The sequence below is a fragment of the Hippichthys cyanospilos genome, chromosome 16 (genome assembly GCF_059441005.1).
Source record: "Hippichthys cyanospilos isolate Australia breed blue-spotted pipefish chromosome 16, RoL_Hcya_1.0, whole genome shotgun sequence".
NCBI classification, from domain to species: Eukaryota; Metazoa; Chordata; class Actinopteri; order Syngnathiformes; family Syngnathidae; genus Hippichthys; species Hippichthys cyanospilos.
The window spans coordinates 4,975,560-4,994,930 of NC_142384.1; the positions used below are offsets into that span (position 1 = coordinate 4,975,560).

Sequence of the window (19,371 nt, forward strand, 5' to 3'; positions counted from 1 at the left end):
CAAAAAATAAAAATATTATGAACCAATGTTGACTTAATTATCAAAGAAATTGGTATAATGTAGACCAAACGCAAGATAAAAACCTTTTTTTTAAACCTGTACAAGTTCATCTTAATACTCCTTGGCATTATGGAAAAATCTTTTCAGCATTTAATCCAGAAATACATTCAAACATATTTTTAAATGTGTTTGAACATACTTGCAAGTATATTTTTAAATATGTTTGAACTTACTTGCAAATACATACCTACCAATGTGTTTTGAGGTTGAATGCTAAAAATGTTGATTTTATTTTTTGTGATTACTCCATGGCATTATGGGAAAAACAAACAAAAAAAATCCTATGAACCAGTTTTCTTAATTTTCAAACAAATTGTTATAATGTAGGCCTAATGCTAAACAATTTTTTTAACCAATACAAATTCATCTTAATATTCCATGGGATCATGAAAAAATCTTTTTGGCATTTAATCTAAAAATACATTCAGACATATTTGTAAATACAAACGTAACACAAATTGAGAAGCTATTTTTAAACAAGTTTTTCAATTCACTTGACAGTGTCTTGGATTTGAACCTTTTACACAAGTATATGTTTGTGCGTATTTTTTATCGCCTATAAAAATAACGCAGCATTCTCCTGTGATAGCCCCCAGCGCTCCCAGCTTCATCCACTTTGGCGAGCTGACCACCACTTCGGTCAACGTGTCGTGGGGCGAGCCCAAGCGGGCCAACGGCATCGTGGAGGGCTACCGCCTGGTTTACGAGCCGTGCACTCCAGTCGACGGTGAGGAACTCATTAAGTCCCTCTGGAATCCCCTTTTTTTTTTCCCTGTGATATAGCGGCTCTCTTGCTTGTGAGGGTCAGCGACATTTTCGCACGCTCTTGTCTTTTTACACACCGAGCATATGAGGCATTTATGACACGTCAGAGAATATACAGCGTATTCTCATAAAAAGGCATGCGCTCCGATATATCTTGTCCGTAAGGGGAACATGACTAATAGCCGGTTAAGTGCGGCCGCCGGAACCAGATCGTTAAGTAATTGGGGGCAGAGGTGAAATGCTGAGCCGAGGTTGTGATGGGCTCTCAGCTAATTGTTTCAACTGCAAATATCTTGTGCGGGTGTTTCTCCTGATTACCAATGGACATTTTGACAAAGGTCCTACAAGGACTATAGGGGAAATTAATACAGATATACTGATATTATTTTCTCAGGGGCGTTAGTAGTAGGAGTCAAGGAGGCCGATAACTAGTAATGGAAGAAAAAAAGTTGTAAACCAAGACTCAAGTTCCACCACTGTGGACACAAATCCATTGGCTTCCTCACTGGAGCCTAAAGACAAATTTTGGGTCGACTTCCCTTATAAAGCCAAAATATTAAAAAAAAATAATAATAATAAATAAATATGTGTACAAGTAAGTTCTGAATTTCCAGCAGAGTGCAGCATCTAGAGTTTCTTCTGTACAGACTCCTCTGCTCGCACTCCAGGTGTCAGTAAGATAGTGACGGTGGACGTGAAAGGCGGTGCACCCCTGTGGATGAAAATCAAGGACCTGGCCGATGGCGTCACCTACAACTTTCGCATCCGCGCCAAAACGCTTACCTACGGGCCCGAAGTGGAGGCCAACATCACCACCGGACCCGGAGAAGGTAAGAACGCCCCTTTGTCAAACCTTGAGGGGAATCAAAAAGATCAATCTCACCTATTTATTACCTCAACCAAGGAGCACCAGGTCCTCCAGGGGAGCCCTTTATTTCCCGCTATGGCTCCGCCCTCACGCTCCACTGGACCAGCGGCGATCAAGGCCGTGCGCCCATCACGCGATACGTCATTGAAGCAAGACCCTCAGGTAAGCCAAAGAACAAAATAGCCCAATAAAAGCAAAACAAAAAAAGTTATTTAGTTCAGTCAAAAAGTTGGAAACACCATCCATTCAGTGTTTTTTCATGATTTAAAAATGCTCTACAGTGTAGTTTGATATTCAAGTCATTGAAATAAGAAAAACCAAAATGATGGCATTATTTAGTAAACTAAAAAAAATCGTACTTAAAACCGATTATCGCTGCCATGTTTTATTTTTTTTTTTTTTATTTTTAATTAATATTAATATTTTTATTTTTTTGTATACCATTGCTCTGTTTGCATGTGTGGGAGTTATTTTGACAAATTATCGAGTACGGTCTAATAGGAGAGGACTATTTGGTGAAATTGCAAATTTTACAGGGGAGCAAGAAAAGGATGAAAAGTTAAGAAGTTGTATTGGTTCACTGTTTTCTTTCTACAAAATTCTCAGTTATGGAGAAAAAAGAAGCAAAAATCAAAAATTCCTCCAAGTGGTCCCATTGAATTGATCCCTTTGGTCTTCTGTATTTATAATAAATGATAACATGTGTTTCTTAAATTTTTTATCCAAATACATGATATCCGATTTTTCTCTAGGATACCCGCATACCAAAAATACTTTATACCTGCAGTCCTAATTCTGACTGTCTATCAGAATATTTAATCAAAACAACCAGAGGTATACTATTTTTGAGAAATGGCAACCCTTCAAAGCGGATTTTTGAATTCATATTATTATTATTATTATTTTTATGATTATTATTATTATTTTTATTTTTTACATTTCGGGGGGGGGGGGGGGGGGGGGCGTATTTTGGCTTGGTACAGGATCAAGTGATTTATCATCATATTTTGGAACTCTACCCAGACAATTTCATCAAATAGACCCATTTTACGGCCCAGTACCCATTTAAGGAAGTTGTATAATCAAGTTTTGAATTTGGTGTTGGTAGATTTGACTATTACGGTACAAGTGGGTTGGCAGGGGATAGCAGCCGCTCCCCCTTGCATCATAACCTGGAATGATTTTTATTTCACAACTGTGGGTTTTTAAGAATGGTTGGATTAAATTTCTTGCCGTCTTAGTGTGTTTTGAGAGTGTCTACGTCTACGTTTGTTTTGAAGACGAAGGCTTGTGGGACATCTTCATCAAAGACATCCCCAAAGAAGTCACTTCCTACACGCTCAACCTGGACATGCTTCGGGAAAGCGTCACGTACGATTTCCGCGTCATCGCCGTCAATGACTACGGCTACGGCTCGCCCAGCCTCCCCTCGCCCTCCATATCAGGCAAGCCAAATAAAAAAGCAAACCACCAACTCTCGACCTGGAAATGGACCTAGTAAAGTCTCATTTGACGTTTTTGATTGTTCCCAGCCCAGAAAGTGTCGCCTTTCTACGAAGAATGGTGGTTCTTGGTGGTGATCGCACTTGTGGGACTCATCTTCATCTTGCTGCTGGTTTTCGTCCTCATCATCCGTGGACAGAGTAAAAAATACACCAAAAAGACAGATTCAGGTCTGAAAATGCTTCTCTCATTAACCATATGTGCGCTTGTGTGCAATTTGCACCTTACAAATCGGTGAAAAATATAAACTCTTTCTGTGAGTCAGGGCGATGGGAAAGTAGCCCTTCTTCTCCTTTGAGCTTAGTCAGCGTTTCAGCGAGCGAGGTCTACAAACAAAGTGGCGTCGCTTGGACCCGTGTTTGCGCGAGGCCATAAAGGGGACTTTGACCCCTGTTGACCCCTCTCCAGCGTCTGTGAAGCCGCATTGACCCGCTGTTTGATTTACCAGAGGCCTGACTCAGTAATTCAAGTCCCCTAAAAGCGGCCTTTTTGCACCATGTAAAACATTGTAAAGTACACAAGAGGTCTTTATTAGAGCCTTTATGACCTCCAGGGTGTATTTTGGGAGGTCTATTTGTAGATTCCAATGCTTTTTAGAAATATCTGCCTGAGTTGAATTCTATCCTCATTATTTTTTTCATGATAGTAAAAATTAAATAAATAAAGCATTTACATAACCTTATTGGAGGTTCTGAAATTTAAGTTATCAACTGCCAGCCAAGTTCAATTGTATCTTAGACGTGTTTTGCCATCAATGGAAGCGACAGCCCACTTTAATGGCTTTTGACATCTAAAGCCGTCACTTTTATGTGTTTTTGTCGTCTATGGTCGTCAATGGTAGTGAATGAGTTAACTCCGATATTGCCTGCACCAGTTTAATACCTTTTTTTAACATTCATAAGCGGCAATGGCAGTGAGAGATTTAAGTTTTTTACTGCCATTGGTTTATTGGATCTTTGACGTTTATATAACTGTCAGTGGCAGTAAAAGTTCACTTTTTCTCTGCCAGCCCAGTTTAATGGACGTTTGATGTCTATAGCTATTGATGGCAAAGCTAAATACTTAAAATCATTATTTTTTTTGTCTGGTCCAGCTTACAGGGAGGAAAAATATGTAAAATATCATAGAGCGGTAGCAAGGGAACAACACTACAGTGACATTGATGCGTTAAAAATGAGCTAACAAGCTAATCAGCTAGCATTAGCATCAGTGAGTTTGATGAACTGAATGATTGACAGTTAACTTCGCAATTATACACATTTATATTGCGCGAATAACTTCTGGTTTTGTTAGAAGACTAAATGCAACATAATATGCCTTCCGGTGGTCCTGTGAGACTGAAGCCACACTAATCGAACCACGGTGTAGCCAAGAAACACTAAACGTGAGATTTTAATGAGGTATCAGCAAATATTTTTCTTTTCAAATTGAAAGCAAATACATTGAAATGTGTCTTTGTTTTGTTAAATTTGAATTATTGGCGGAAATGTTCAGCAGACACCTCAGAAACAAAGCAAATGATAATTCATTCTTCTTTTTCTAATTAGGGAACCACTCCAACTGCACGGCGCTGCCGCTCACCCACGGCGAGATGGTGCGCCTGGACGAGGGCCGCTTCCCCTCTCTGGAGCTCAACAACCGCCGCCTCTCGGTGAAAAACTCCTTTTGTCGCAAGAACGGCATCTACACGCGGTCAGTGGCCTGAGCTCATTTCCTGCATTCACAAAAGCGCCCTGCCGGAACATCTCCCAACGTATTGTTTTCTTTTCTAATGATGCGATATGATTCCGACGGGGGATGAATTACAAGCCGTTAGGTCTTCGTCTCGTCCCTCACAATATGTCCTCTATTTGGAGAGCAAACAGAGCCGCAAGGAGCGCAGCTGCTGATTTGGGTCCTTCCTCTTCCGCTCCCTTGGTTGATATTCAGCATATGAATGTCGCAATAGTCGCTATAAGGAGGGCGGCACAATAGTGGCTAATTAGCATTCATAAGATTCAGCATGTCCTCTTTGTCCGTCAATCAAAGCTTTGGACAAAGAGTGCTCTTGAGGCTCATTGTAGGACATTTGCCTAGTGGGTTTCACGCCGGAATTCTTCTGCGGCGTAATGCAGGGAGAATTAAGACAAGCGTCGGTATGCAAGCTCGCCTGTCCAGTCGTCAGCTGGACTTTATCAGGTTTGCTCATGTTGAGGTCAACAAGAGATAAGAGTTGTTTCAAAATCCCTGTGAAGAAACTAAACCGTTTGTTATTTCATATCAGTGCTTCTCAACCTTTTTTCAGTTTTCAACTATTGTGTATGTATAGTTCTTCATAGTCAGTAAAAGGGAACTTACGTTATGTTTTCGAAATGGTTTATAGCTCCTAGCTTACATACTGTACGTAATAGGCAATGTTTTCTGATTGGTTTATCGCTGCCAGCCTACGTACTCTTTGTATTCCAGCCTGTGTCAGCGGGAAATGGTCGGAAAGTTCGTCAAGTATAGTGCTTACCAAAACATTTTGGCCGATTTTTGGATCACCCGATTGGGGGCTTGGTTACTAGTTGTAACTTTCGTAATTAGCTCTTAATTTGAAAAGAAAAATACTTTGTTCATATCATAACACCCACCATATATGTGTTTGAGCCAATTAAAAGCCTTAGTGAAAACGTACATTTTACAGGATGGTACAAAAAGGTTGAAAACCCATGAAGCAATGTCAGAGACAGTGAAGCAGTGTTGGTTCATTTCTCATGTTGTTTTCTACAAAATCCCGTTATAAAGAGTGACACACCGAATAAAACGGAATATTATACTGCAAAGGTTTGCTTTGGGTTTTTCTTAAGATGTTGGCGAATATTGAGAATTTAGTAGCCATTGAATTAAAAAAAATAAAATGTCGTACCAAGAGTCGTCAAAACATTGAATATCAGTGCAGATAATTTTTTCCAGCCGATAATCATGTATCCCATTTTTTGATGACTATAACCATCAATCGCAAACTAGCTCAATGACTTATAACAATCAGGGTTTCACAATTATATTCAATTTTGTTTGGTTAAAAAAAAAAAAAAATCACAACACAGTCCACATAATCGGAATGCAGAATGGCTACCCTTATTTAAAACTACATAAATGTGATGCGTTTTTACAAAACCAGCCTTTTGTTAAGGAGAGTAGTTTTGAGTTATTGGAGAAAATGTGAATTTTCCACAAAGATTTGGGGATTTTAAGGCCTCGATTTTCGTTTCCCAGCAGCCAAAAGTTGAAATGATAATCGAAGTGTAATAAAATAAGGACTTAATAGATGATGCGCACCTTTAAAAGATGAGTAATGTAAAGGAAATTACGTGTAGAATGAGAAAATGTTGATGTCTCAATTTTCATTTTTCGGAGACATAAGCCTGATAATGTGAAAATGCAGGGCAAATATATCCATAAAAATGATTTTCGGTGGGCGTCTATCGTTCTCGGATGTTGTAAAGCAGCCATAAGATGATGAGCTTTTGTTGAGTGTTGTCCTTGACCAAGGAGGCCATGAAAGCCCGTCACGATGCTCTTTGAAGCACTCCAGCCCGCCACTGTACTCTTTGCTAATGAGTGGACCCCTTAGCAAGAGACACGAGGGGCTGTCCCTCTGGGATATTTGAAAGGGCTGAGGGAGCGAGCACCGGTTCCTTCGCCGTAGAACCGAGACGAAAAGTTTGAATAATTCAAAAGCTCGCTGGCAGTATTTTGTAGCGTGATCTTGCATACGGTAACTCTTCCTTTTAAGCAGCCAACTCTGCGAACGTGTTTTCTTCTTTCAGTCCGCCCACTCGCGTAATCCCCTTTAACCTAAAAGGAGATGTCCCTTTGTTGTGTCAAGCTTCTCACGGTGGTTGTCACATCGCGTCTGCGGGAATATTTGATTTAGTCCCTGCATGCGTCTCATTTCACTTTCCGCAATGACTTCTTTTTTCCTCTTCCGCGTTTTCGTCAGAGTCAAGACGCTCCACTTTATGAATTAATATTGCACTTGACACTGCCGTCCTTTTATGCTTGTCTGCTCGGCCCCTAATCACGCAACACTTGTACTTTCTTCAGGGTGCTACTTTAGGAAAGTCTTTTTCAACATCATCTTGTATGGGGTCTCTCACATTAAAGAAAATGGTTTGGAATGGGAAAATTAAACAGAATCAGTGAATCACTCAAGTAGAAAGCGTCATAGAGCTGAAAAGAGTCATTGACTAATTTGATTAACTGAGTGCAAACAAATGCTTGATGCATTTTTTTTTTTTTTGCCTTGTGTGCCCTTTTTTGTACCCATGGTCAAGAAGAAGTCAAGCTAACTGCTCAAGCTAGCAAGTGTTCAAAATTACTTTAAAAAAAGCAACAGTTTTACTCTCCTAAATGTGCTAATCAATGCCTTGGTAGGCTTTTATTTTGAAGTGGATCTTGGCACTGTTTTCTTCCTTAATGGCTGACTTGACTCGTCAAAACACTTTGTTGTCCTGAAATCAAGTTTGATTTATGATTTAAAAATTTAACCGCTCAACCATATGTTTTTTTTGTTTTGTTTTATTTTTTTACAGTATTTTCGCACGATAAGGCACACCCAAATGCTTTCAATTTTCTTAAAGTTGACAGTGCGTCTTATAATCCGATGCGCCTTATAAAACGCAAGTTTTTATTTTTGGGGGGATGAAAAATTAAAATAACTTCACCATTCTTCAGTTTTTATCTCTGCATTTCAGTTATGAATGTATGTTTTATCATTATTTTTTTTTTTTTAAACACTCACTTGGAAATTTTGATTTGCTACTCCAATATACTCCAATGTGCAAAAACAGCAGGATTTTTTTAAACTTTAAATCAACAGAACAATTTATTGTAAAGTTTTAGGTTGTAATTTGATTAAAAATTTAGGTTAAATATCTAAATGAATCATAATTATATTTTTTTAAACACGACATGTCTCATCATCTAAACAGCCTTTTAGTGTAATCTAAATTGTAAAGTGGTATTTTTCCAACATTCTTCAGATAGTACTTTCCACAAATCATCCTTATTCTTCATTTATTTATTGTCTCATCTAATTGTTTTGTTGACATTCCCTTTAGTGCAGCTCCATCTAGTGGATGCATAATGCAAGCCCAGCCATTACTGTAGCTTCGATTCTATGCGACTTATAATGCGGTGTGCCATATAAATGAAAATATTTTGAAATAGGCCCTCATATACCAACATTTAAGGTGTGCTTTATCTGATGTACTTTATACTACGTAAAATACGGCACACAGTTTTTGTCTCCGAGTGTAGTTAAAGGATTCAGAATGATTTAAAAAATGATTACCCTTGCGTATTATACGGGGTGTTATTACCGGCGATTGGCTCCAGTGTTAGTGGCTAGCAGAGCGAGCAACACGAGATGCTAGCAGTGTCAGCAGCTAGCAGCACTCAACTGCCCAATTTAGGCCAGTGAGAATTGTCATATTATTTATTCAGAGGTAGATTAATAGATGTAAATGATGAAACTGATATTCTCGCAGTTCCTTCTAATCACTTTTGAGCAAACAGTCTTATTCTAATGTGGTTATTTTATCTAGCAAAAAATTGCTACTGTGCTCTTGACATCAGTTTGTTTTATAAAGGAAATGGAAAGATGTTTGACTAAAATGTCACTGTTTCTAAGGAGTAAAAAAGCCTACTGCTAAACACATTTGAAAAATGTGTCTGTATTAATTGAAAATGTGTTTTGTCTTCTACAGTTTTTAATCAAGAAACAGTAAATATTAATTTTCATCTGAGTCCTCGATCATTTGACATGATTTTCAGTAAGATATATAAATATTTGTCACAAACCTAATAATGGCATAACATACATTGTGATATTGCTCTTTGTTGACTTAATTCATTATTAAAGACTTAATTACACTGACATTGACTGCACTTGTTACCAGCAATTAGCGACTGTGCCAATGTTAGCATCTAGTTGCAGCAACCATCATGAGATGCTAGCAATGTATATATATATATATATATATATATATATATATATATATATATATATATATATATATATATATATATATATATATATAAATATGTTATATGAAATATAAATATATATTTTCATATAGAAATGAAAAATATATTAAATTAAAATGTTTCTTTTTTTTGCCTTTTGTATTCATAGTTGTACTTAAATCTAACAAACATATCCAAATACTTGATTACTGTACTGAATTATTTTTTTCAGTAGGACATCAAAATACTAACATTTTTTACATCTGCAGCCTTAATGCATATCACGCACGTATGAAAGTCGCTCGCTCTCGAGGTCACTGGCCTTATTGTCTAACCTCACTGGTCACTCGAGTCAGTGTTTACTGACCTCAAACACATCATCTCAGTAGACCGAGAAGAGAAAGAATCACTCCTCTCATCTTCACAGTAATGACTACAGGTTTTTTTTTTTCTACTTCAGCAGAGTTCATAAAAGGACTTGATGCTAAAATATTGTTGTGTTCAGGGGCCAGTTGCAGAACATTTCTGCAGGAGAAAGCAAGGAAAAAAATCATCCAGTTTGGGGATCTGTGTGTGTGGGTTTCATTTTAAGAGCATCTTCTAAGCTTAGCCGGCCCTTTGAACATGAACACAAGTGGCCCATTTTGATCCAAAGTGCTGTTTTCGCTTAACACAACAGTTTAGTACTTTATTTTAGGGGGGATTAAAAGAACTGTTCTTCGGAGCTGTACCAAACAAACTCTTGTGAGGAAGTGAAATAACCTCGAAAGATCCTAATGCCAAAAGAGCAAAAATCCAGTTTGTGCCCAATTCCAATTTGATGCCTGGACATAATTTCACATGAATCTTTTCCAAGTATGTTTAAGTGAGACAAATCTAATATTACTGTGTTTACATTGGTGTTTGGAGGCCACCAACTAGCTTAATGCTAACGCATAAAGAGAAACACTGACACTGACTCACAAATTTTATATCAATTTTTCTGTGTTTAAAAATCTTTAAATTAACTTATTTGAAAACAAGTGGTCACAACATACATGCAGACAGATCATGCAGCAATACTCAGTTTTTTTAATATATTTTTTATCATCCGACAAAAACAACTGCGATCACTGCACCTTAGTTGCATCTTGTTTTGCATCCTCAAAGCTGCAGTATGTGTAGCGTGTCTGTAAATTATGTGATACTGCCCCTACTGGCCAAATCGTGTACTCCACAAAGCCAAACCATGTCAATTTAAGCATGAAACCATGACGCACAAGCACCACAACGTTTAAACTGTTTGTTTATTTGTTATTCAATCATGGTTATTACTGTACGGCTCTGTAACCCTTGTGCAGTATTTGATCGTTTTTTGCATAAATTTTTTCCACATCATTCTGGCAGTATTTTAGCCAAGGGATGGCACACTCGTTGTAGTGCAGTGGTGTCATACATACGGTCTGTTCTGGCCGGCAAACGAGTTAAATCCGGCTCGCAAGATGATTTTGTGCTTAAAAAAATAAGCACAATTTTTTTAAATAATGTATATGAAAAAGTTGAAACTTTTTTGATTAATATTTTAAATGTTTTATGATTATTAGTGATGTTGTGTTTGTTCTGTTTTGGACAGTATTAAAAAAGAATAATCAATTTGAAGATGTTGTTTTAAAGTTATATAAATATACACCATGTTTTTATTGGTCTGCATGGCGCACTTGGGAATAGATTCTCCTCAATGCGGCCTGCAAGCTAAAATGAATTTGACACCCCTGTAATGTAATGCTGTAATAACTAAGTAGATGTGCCATGTCGAAATTTGACATGTTGTCTTCATTTGACTGAAATTTCAGCTCTTTTGATTTGAAATGAATCTGATGTAACGTTCAAAGGAATGAACAAAATACAGTATTTTTCTTTTTTTTTCCTACAATATTGTAGCGTGTGTGTGTATAATGTCATATAATGTGTGTGTATATACCAATAAATGATAGTTCTGTTCATTTTTAAGGGGAAATATGATTAGAGTTTTTTCCTGCTATGTAAATACAGCCTGAGCCAAAGGAACTAACTTTTTCGTGCATGAAAAGAAACCAAACAAGGAGCAAAATGGACCAATCAGATTGGGATAAAAAAGATTAAATTAAAGGCGTAAGGTCACTTGACTTTTAACCTAAATGGAACTCAAGCCATTAATGTAGAAAATTGTTCATGTAGACTTGTAGAGTATTTTTCACATCCTTTGTCATACTCTGTTATTCCCACTGAACTGTCTCTGGAATATGAAGATATGGAAGCCTTTTATCCATCATCTGTGAGTGGTGTCTGTCATAAGATTGACAGAGCCGACTTATGTGTACTCAAGCATCAAAGTGGAGACATCTGAAGGAAAAGCTCCCAAAAGGAAGGAAAAACAGGATTATGGAAAGACTTCATCTTACATATCCAGACGTCAGTTTGTGTTTTGGCTTGCTTGCCGTATCTCACTCTTTCTGTCGTCTGTCTTTTCCCTATCTTGTCTGTCAGGTCGCCGCCAAGGCCCAGTCCTGGAAGTCTGCACTATTCCGACGAGGACGTGAGCACAAAATATAATGACCTCATTCCGGCTGAGAGCAGCAGCCTGACGGAGAAACCGTCGGAAATTTCAGATTCGCAAGTAAGCAGGGACTGGAAAATGCGCTCAAGTTAGGAGTTTGGTGCTGTGAGCAGGGGCGGAGCTACAGGGAGGCCAGGGGAGGCCAGAATTGAAATATGTAAAAATATGTCTTTGGGTTTCAATGCGTTTAACTCATTGAATCCCAAAGGCGTATTTTTACATTTTTTTTAAAGTGTCCAGACATTCAATCCCAAGTACTTATTGATTGCAATGTTGTTCATGTGTTTGGCAAGAAGAGAAAAAATAGCTGGGACTAAGTAATTAATTACTTTGGATAAGTAAATACCAAATTATTCAAATAGGTACTCAAGTACTTTAGTACCAATTACTTTGGTACTTAATTAATAGAGTAATTGCTTTACGCAGTAAAGTAATCGACTAGGTACCAAAGTACTTTAGTACCAATTACTTTGGTACTTAATTAATAGAGTAATTGCTTTACGCAGTAAAGTAATCGACTAGGTACCAAAGTAAGTTTGTTTAAGTTTGCATTCATACATACTTAGCTGGGAATTACTGTTTTGGACTCTTAAAAAAACATAAAAACATGTCTTTGGGATGGAATGAGTTTAATGAGAAAGTCAACCCTCCCAAAAATATTTTACAACAGTAAGTTTGATCTACTGGGTCTTATGATTGATACTGTGTTTTTGGAATATGAATTAAGCAGCAAATTCTACTCGTTTTCATTCATATCACGGGGCGGCCATTTCGCCACTTGCTGGCGGCTGGAAATGACATCAGAGTCGGTAGCCGCCAATCAATCTCAGCTCAGCTTGCCATGTCACACGACTAAGCTCGTAAAACATTTGTTAGTTTTATTAAAAAAAATGTTTTTGCAATTGAGCACGGGATCATTTGAATATGTTTCCCCTGCACAATTATCCCTGATTGTTTGAGGACAACTCGTGATGTATGAATCCAAATATGTAGCACCTATGGAGCAGAGATAATTGCTCCTTTTGGGCATATAACGTCTAAACTCACAGATGCGAGTGAGACAAGATGGAGGATTAATGCGGGGAACCTTAATTGCGCTCTGAGGTACGACTCTCGCTGAGAAACACAAACAATTAGTCTCGGCATTACACGTTTGCGTGCGCTCGGCCTTTTACTGCTGCGCCGCGCGCTAACAGATGCCACCGCGACATCTATTTGCACGAGTGGCAGGTAAACAGTGGGAGGCCCGGGAAAGACAATAACAAGTGTTTGTGTCTCCCGAAGAGCGCCTCGTTCAGGTAACGGGTCCCCCGTCCGCTTGCAAATATCAGATTTCTTATTCCTCCCACTAGCTGCCACCAATTTGAAAAAGCTGCTACACTTCCTGTTTGAAGCTAAATAATTAGACGGCGGGATGTTTCCCATGTAAGATGACATATGGGAATTGTTGTCATGCTTTATTACCATGGGAGACGTTTTTGTTAGCAATAAGCAGGCAATACTTGCAGCCAGGGGTGTAGCTAGACGTTTTTTGGTGGGGTGGCCAGGGTAACAACATATTTCCAGGTCATTGCCCTTTCACACTGTAAATCAAGTAGGAACAAATTTGACCACTTGAACATTTTGGGCTCATTTTATTTCACACTATTACACATCATTTTATTCCACATCACTCTCGCAGTGTTTTAGTCAAGGGATGAACCACACCTGGTAGCGTGGTAATTAAGTGGTGGTGACATGTTGATCATTGACATGTCGGTGAAATTTAAGCTCCCGAATGTCTTCTTTCAATGCTTTTATTTTGATGTGAAGTGGATTAGATTAAAAAAAAAATCAAAGGATTGGAGAAAACCTTGCCCAAGGGTTAAAGGAGAATTAAACCCCTAAATCCCGTTAAAGGAATATAATCTACACAGCCCGCCAATTCAAACACATCATTCTGATAAATATTTAATTTGTAAAATATGAATTTTCAAGCAAAAGCTGCCTGTTTTTTTTCTTTTTTTCTCTCAGGGTACGACCATTTTGCTAATTGCCGTCAATCGCCTCAGATTTTCAGGCAGACAAACTAGAAATAAATAGATACAATACCACTAAAACTCTGGTTCTAAAGTTTAATAAATCACTATTTTGCCTAATCCTTTGATCTTTACATCAGAGACATTTCACATCAAAGGGAAAGCAGTGAACAAAGACTTTAGGGAGCTGAAATTTCCCCCACATGGTGACAATATGTCAGATTTCAACATGGCGTGACCACTTAGGTATCACACCACTAGGGTATTGGTTGATCTTAATCAACCCTATGTTCGTTTTTTTTCTCCATTCTTTTAATCTTTACATCAAAGGCATTTTACATCAAAGGGAAAGTATTGAAAGAAGACTCTAGGGAGCTGAAATTTCATCTAGATTGGGACAACATGTTAAAGTTCAACATTGCATGACCACTTTGGTATCAAACTACCGGGGTAACTGTATTTTAACCCTTGTGCGGTATTTTCTCCATTCTTTTAATCTTTACGTCAATTTCACATCAAAGGGAAAGCATCAAACAAAGACACTAGGGAGCTGAAATTTCACCCAGATGGTGACAACATGTAAAAGCTCAAAATGGCACTTGGCAAAATTTCCATGGCACGACCACTTCGTTATCACTTTACTGGGGTGTATCTGTCCATTTTTACCCTGGAACAGTATTTTCTCCAATCCTTTTATCTTTGCATCAAAGGAATTTCACATTAAGGGAAGAGCCTTGAAAGAAGACAGTAGAGATATAAAATTTCACTCAGATTGTGACAACATGTAAAAGCTCAAAATGGCACTTGGCAAAATTTCCAAGGGGCTACATCATTGAGAATGTTGAAAAAAAAATGTTCAGTGTGGTCAAATTAGATGTCAAGGCTTACAACTATTTCGTTGAGCCCATCTAATTCAGACACAAATGGGTACGGTGTTTCCGCAGGGCAGCGACAGCGAGTACGAGATGGACCAGAGCCGCCAGAAGACGCACTCCTTCGTCAGCCACTACATCAGCGACCCTACCTACTACAACTCGTGGCGCCGGCAGCCCAAGGGCGTGTCCCGGCCGCCGGCCTACGGCTACTCGCAGCCGGAGCCCCTGGCGGAGCAAGAATCTCGAGCGCACCCGCCGCCCGTGCCGCCACTACCCCCGCTGCCGCCCCTGGTCCCGCAGAGCGCCCCTTCCCCGCAGCCGCAGCCCACCCAAGGCCAGGGCACCCTCTTCAGGCCCAAAGGAAGCCGGACTCCCACCCCATCCCTGCTGTCCTCGGAACCCCCCAGCCAGCACGGCACCCTCTACCGGCCCCCCAGCAGCTTGGGCTGCACCGCCGCCCCGCCGCCACCCACCGCCGGCTTCTCCTCCTTTGTTTGACGCCCTCTTTCCAGACGACGCCCCGACAGGGACTCTTCGCTTCCCGCTTCCCCGAGCGTGCGTGTGCTTAATCGACGTGATGTTTATTTAATGAAAAAGACAATCATTTCCAGGTTTTCATTTGTCACTCGACGAGCTCCGTTTCAATTGAAATGCCGTGTTATTGTTTCCTATGAGAGCTTTAGAGGTGAGCGCGCCCGCTTCGATGGGTGGAAGCGGAGTCGGATGTTTGCTATAAGAAAAAGAAGAAAAAAACAAGACGAATGACAGTGAGAAACAAAAGACTGAAAAAAAGGCAGTCAATGCGACTGCCTTCCTTTTTCTGATTGTTGTGTACTCGTCTCATATTGTTTACCGGCTATTTATATGAATACGCTTCAAGCTGACATCTCACATTCAAGCATCGTGGCACCTTTTTGCTCGTTTTTCCGGAATGGGGGCCGGGGACGGATGTGTCGATTTGTGTGCTGCTGCAGTAGATAGCTATATGAACTCTTAACTCCTTTTTTTGTTTTTTTTTTCTTACAACGTGTCATTTTGCTGATATCTTCATCACAGACACTGAAAGAGCAAAAGCACAAGTCACGCTGGATCGGGTGATGTTACTTTACGGCTGCTGTGTCGGAGTATCGCAGGAATTTATAAGGAAATGGTACAAAAAGCCGTGCGGAAAATGAGACAATTTTTCAGGCAAATTACTCAAAAAATATGCTGAATGAAATGGAAAAATTGGAAAACATAAGCAGCATGGTAAGCTAGTGGTTAGCATGTCTGCCTCACAATTCTAAGAGTTGGGGTTTGAAACTTGCTATATGTTATAGGCCATTTTTAAAGTTTTCAATTGCCAAATGTGAAATTTTGGTGCACCCAAAATCAAACAGCATTCTTTCTTTTCATTAATTACCATAACTTCCCAAATATAAGACACATCTGTGTATAGGACGCACCCTTAATTTTAGGGGCAAATTCTGGTATTTTCTATGTTGGCGTATATAGAATGCACCAACACTTTGGCGACAAAACAAAAACTATGGCAAAACCGAATAAATATCAGCTTCCTAAACCCTTCATATTTTCTTGTGTTCACATCCATAAGTTATATATTTGTTGCGGGTTAAATGTGTTTTATATATACCGCATTGTGAGCAATTGAACGCAGTGGATGAAAAGATGAATGCCCTCGAAGCAGTTGCTTTTCCTTTTCGTTGTGACGCGGCTCAAGTTCATTTTACAATAAATAGCGGAATTTGTGCACCATCCGTGTTTCACCAAGTTTATGATTGTGTGTATGCCAAAAGACCGCAAATAATAGACGAGTCAAATCAGCGTTTCAGCGCTCTCTAACCGACTCAGCTGGAGACATCATTTCTTTTCAATGATCTTCTCGGTTTTAGTAATATTCCTGCGTGTGAACAAGGATGGACTGGGACGTTGGTTCAGTCTGCTCGCTTTTTTTATTGAAAATAATGCTGTAACAACCTCAACTAACAGGCACTTGCTGATAACAGCCAACTCATGCCCGCTTGTTACGGGAACTATTGTAAGAAATAATACAGTGAATATAAGAATGCACATCTGTGCTTTAAAACTCGTCTTATGTGGCTGACAAACAAATCTTTTGAATAGTGTAAAAAAAAAAAAAAAAATTAATATTTAAGTTACTGTTCAAAAGATGCACCCGTACTTTTGGCATTCATTTTTGGGTAAAAAATGTGTCTTATATTTTGGGGGATTACGGTATTTTTTTAAAGGAGCATTTCAATATTTGGACCCTTTTAAATTATAGACTCATTTTGAGAAAATAATGTTAGCAATACCATACTCATTGTACTTAGAAAGAGATCACATTGAATACTTTATTGTACTTTTGTTTAATCTTTTTGGGGGGACCTTTAAGGTCAGGGTGCAAAGATTGTTTTGTTTTTTTTTTCCCCCTCGGGACCACAAAAATCTGCCGTTACAAAATTATTAGATACGTAGAAATCACTAACTAAAATTCTAAATGTGTCATATGCCGTTTGAATTAGGGTCGCACCCCCACGTTTTTGGGTATTTCCTAAGGTGAAATGTCACAAAAGCCTTATGTAAGGATTTTATGGCTGAGCCACTTTATGACATCACCCTCTGTTGGTGGTCTTGAAGCCTCTGTCGGCTCTTGTATCAAAATGTCGTCCTCTTTTGATTCCAAAACATTGCTCGTCAAAGACTGTTCTGTGTTGCACATGCTCATTCTTTCTAACTATTATGTCAATTCCGGTAGCCCTAGCGGTGGTTAGATTAACTAAACTTGCGATGCCTCAAGTTGCCGTAGGTTCCTAAAAACTCCAAATATAATAATCGAAATAATCGAACTATGGTTGACAATCTCTTCAAAGAGACACATATGATTTACAAAACACATTAACAAAGCAAATATGATTTTAACAGACCCGATGAAATCTTTGCACCCTCACCTTTAAAATGTTGACATTCTGCAACACTATTGTCACTAGTTACAAGTTTTTTTTTGTATGTTTCAATCTTTATGATGGTAAAGTTATTTTCACATGCCCGATCTGTTGTAATGAATTAGTTTACCACTTATCTGTTTGTTTGGAATGTTCTGAACTCCTGTTTCCATGCTGACATTGCTCAACTTCCCTTTTTTGTACTTTAGAGGGAAAATTATTTGAGACTCAACAATCACTTCCACACTGTTGATTCTTAACAATTGATGTTTGCCTGTCCCAGATATAAAATTTTACAAAATTATTTAAAGCATTGCCCATGCAGTGAACCCTCCCCCCAAAATAGATTGTCACATCCCAAAGCAGAGTTGTGAGACTTTCTGTACAAAATCCTACCAACTTTCTGTGAGGATGAGCGAAGCAGATATAAAAATGTGTTTGTGAAGAAAAGAGGACAAAAAGACATTCATGTATGCTTAGACATTTTCTACGCAGCATCACCGGGGAACCGACAGTCCCACTGTACAGTGTAAGTTTTCCCACCAACGTGTAATCTACAAAGTCATTCTGATGTGAACGCCACTACTGTATACGTCTTCAGACATTATCAATCGATTGATGATAGCCCTCTGAAAATAAATTATTTTATTTTTCATGTGTGTGGCTGTGGAATGGATCAGACCCTCTGTTTCAGATTTCAAACGAGTGATTTTGGGGGCGACGAAGTGGACGCCCAAGCTCAAGGAGGGGTTGGGATTTTTTTTTGTTGGGGGAGGCAGGGTAATCTCTAGTTGTGGCCGGAAAACATCGATCTGAAGCCAGGCAGAAGGAGGACGGGAGGCTGGTGGGGGAGTGGATGGGGGAGTGTCTGGAAGCTTTTAGGGAAATGCTATGTGACTGTTAATTTTGTCCTCTTACATCCAAGGCTGAAATAGTTGGCCTTAAAGAAACATTGTGCATTTTATCCCTGCAACTTCAAACTGGTGTCTTAACATTTTCGAGACATTCTTTGTCATGTCCCATGAGTGAAGAATTATAGATAGTACGTCTTTTGATCCACTCATTGGGGATCCCTTACTGGTCCTAGTGTCCTCAGTCGAGGACATCCTGGCCTTTTCAATGATGCCTCGTGTTTGGCTGGGATGCAATTCACTTTGCTGTGCTGCGACAAAATGGACACAAGGGAGGACAAAAATGAATTGGCTGGCTCTTCAAAGGCTGGCAACAGTGCCGCTCATGCTATTAGGTCCAGAATTCAATGCACTCAATGAACCAAGTTGAACCGTTAATTTTATGACATGAATCAAATGAAAAACATGCCATTTTAAAAAAAACATAGGCTAGTTCAGTGGTTCTCAAATGGGGGTCCAAAAAACTTTCAACAATATCTGTAGGGATCAACAAATTTAATGTAAAGCGTTTTATCCCCCTTGACATGAATAGTATGTTTTTTTCTTTTCAAATTGAGAGCAAATTAACTGGAACACGAGGAAAAGTACTGTATTGCTAAATTTAGTTATAAAGTGTCTCCTTTGCTAAAGAGGGAATGCCTTTATTTTGTTAAGTTTGATGCGGATCGTTAGATTGGTAAAACTGAAAAAAACATGATGTTAAGCAGTCGAGCTTCTGCAGTTGCAGAACAAAATGGCTGTGAAATGGCTGTGCTAAGAAAAAAAAAATCCATAGGGGGTACATTATAGAAAATAGGTTGAGAACCACTTGTCTGGTTTACCAGATGCCTTGGACTTGTATAAGTCCAAACTCATGACTT

At 39.0% G+C, this 19,371-nt stretch overlaps 1 protein-coding gene across 6 annotated transcripts in view; it reads left to right on the forward strand.

The window, feature by feature from the left end:
• LOC148410257 (protein sidekick-2-like) overlaps window positions 1-18,255 on the forward strand; it is a 167,354-nt gene extending 149,099 nt beyond the window's left edge. For 4 of the 6 annotated variants that reach the window (XM_088437266.1, XM_088437269.1, XM_088437267.1 and 1 more), the window contains 8 exons: window positions 650-787; window positions 1,473-1,655; window positions 1,730-1,855; window positions 2,974-3,138; window positions 3,226-3,366; window positions 4,744-4,888; window positions 11,693-11,822; window positions 14,725-18,255. In XM_088437266.1, coding sequence (XP_088293392.1) covers window positions 650-787; window positions 1,473-1,655; window positions 1,730-1,855; window positions 2,974-3,138; window positions 3,226-3,366; window positions 4,744-4,888; window positions 11,693-11,822; window positions 14,725-15,153 — 1,457 coding nt within the window. In that variant the 3' untranslated portion in view covers window positions 15,154-18,255. The remainder of the gene's footprint in view (window positions 1-649; window positions 788-1,472; window positions 1,656-1,729; window positions 1,856-2,973; window positions 3,139-3,225; window positions 3,367-4,743; window positions 4,889-11,692; window positions 11,823-14,724) is intronic. The other 2 variants (XM_088437268.1, XM_088437271.1) reach the window with 1 other exon arrangement.
• Window positions 18,256-19,371: the final 1,116 nt, after the last annotated feature.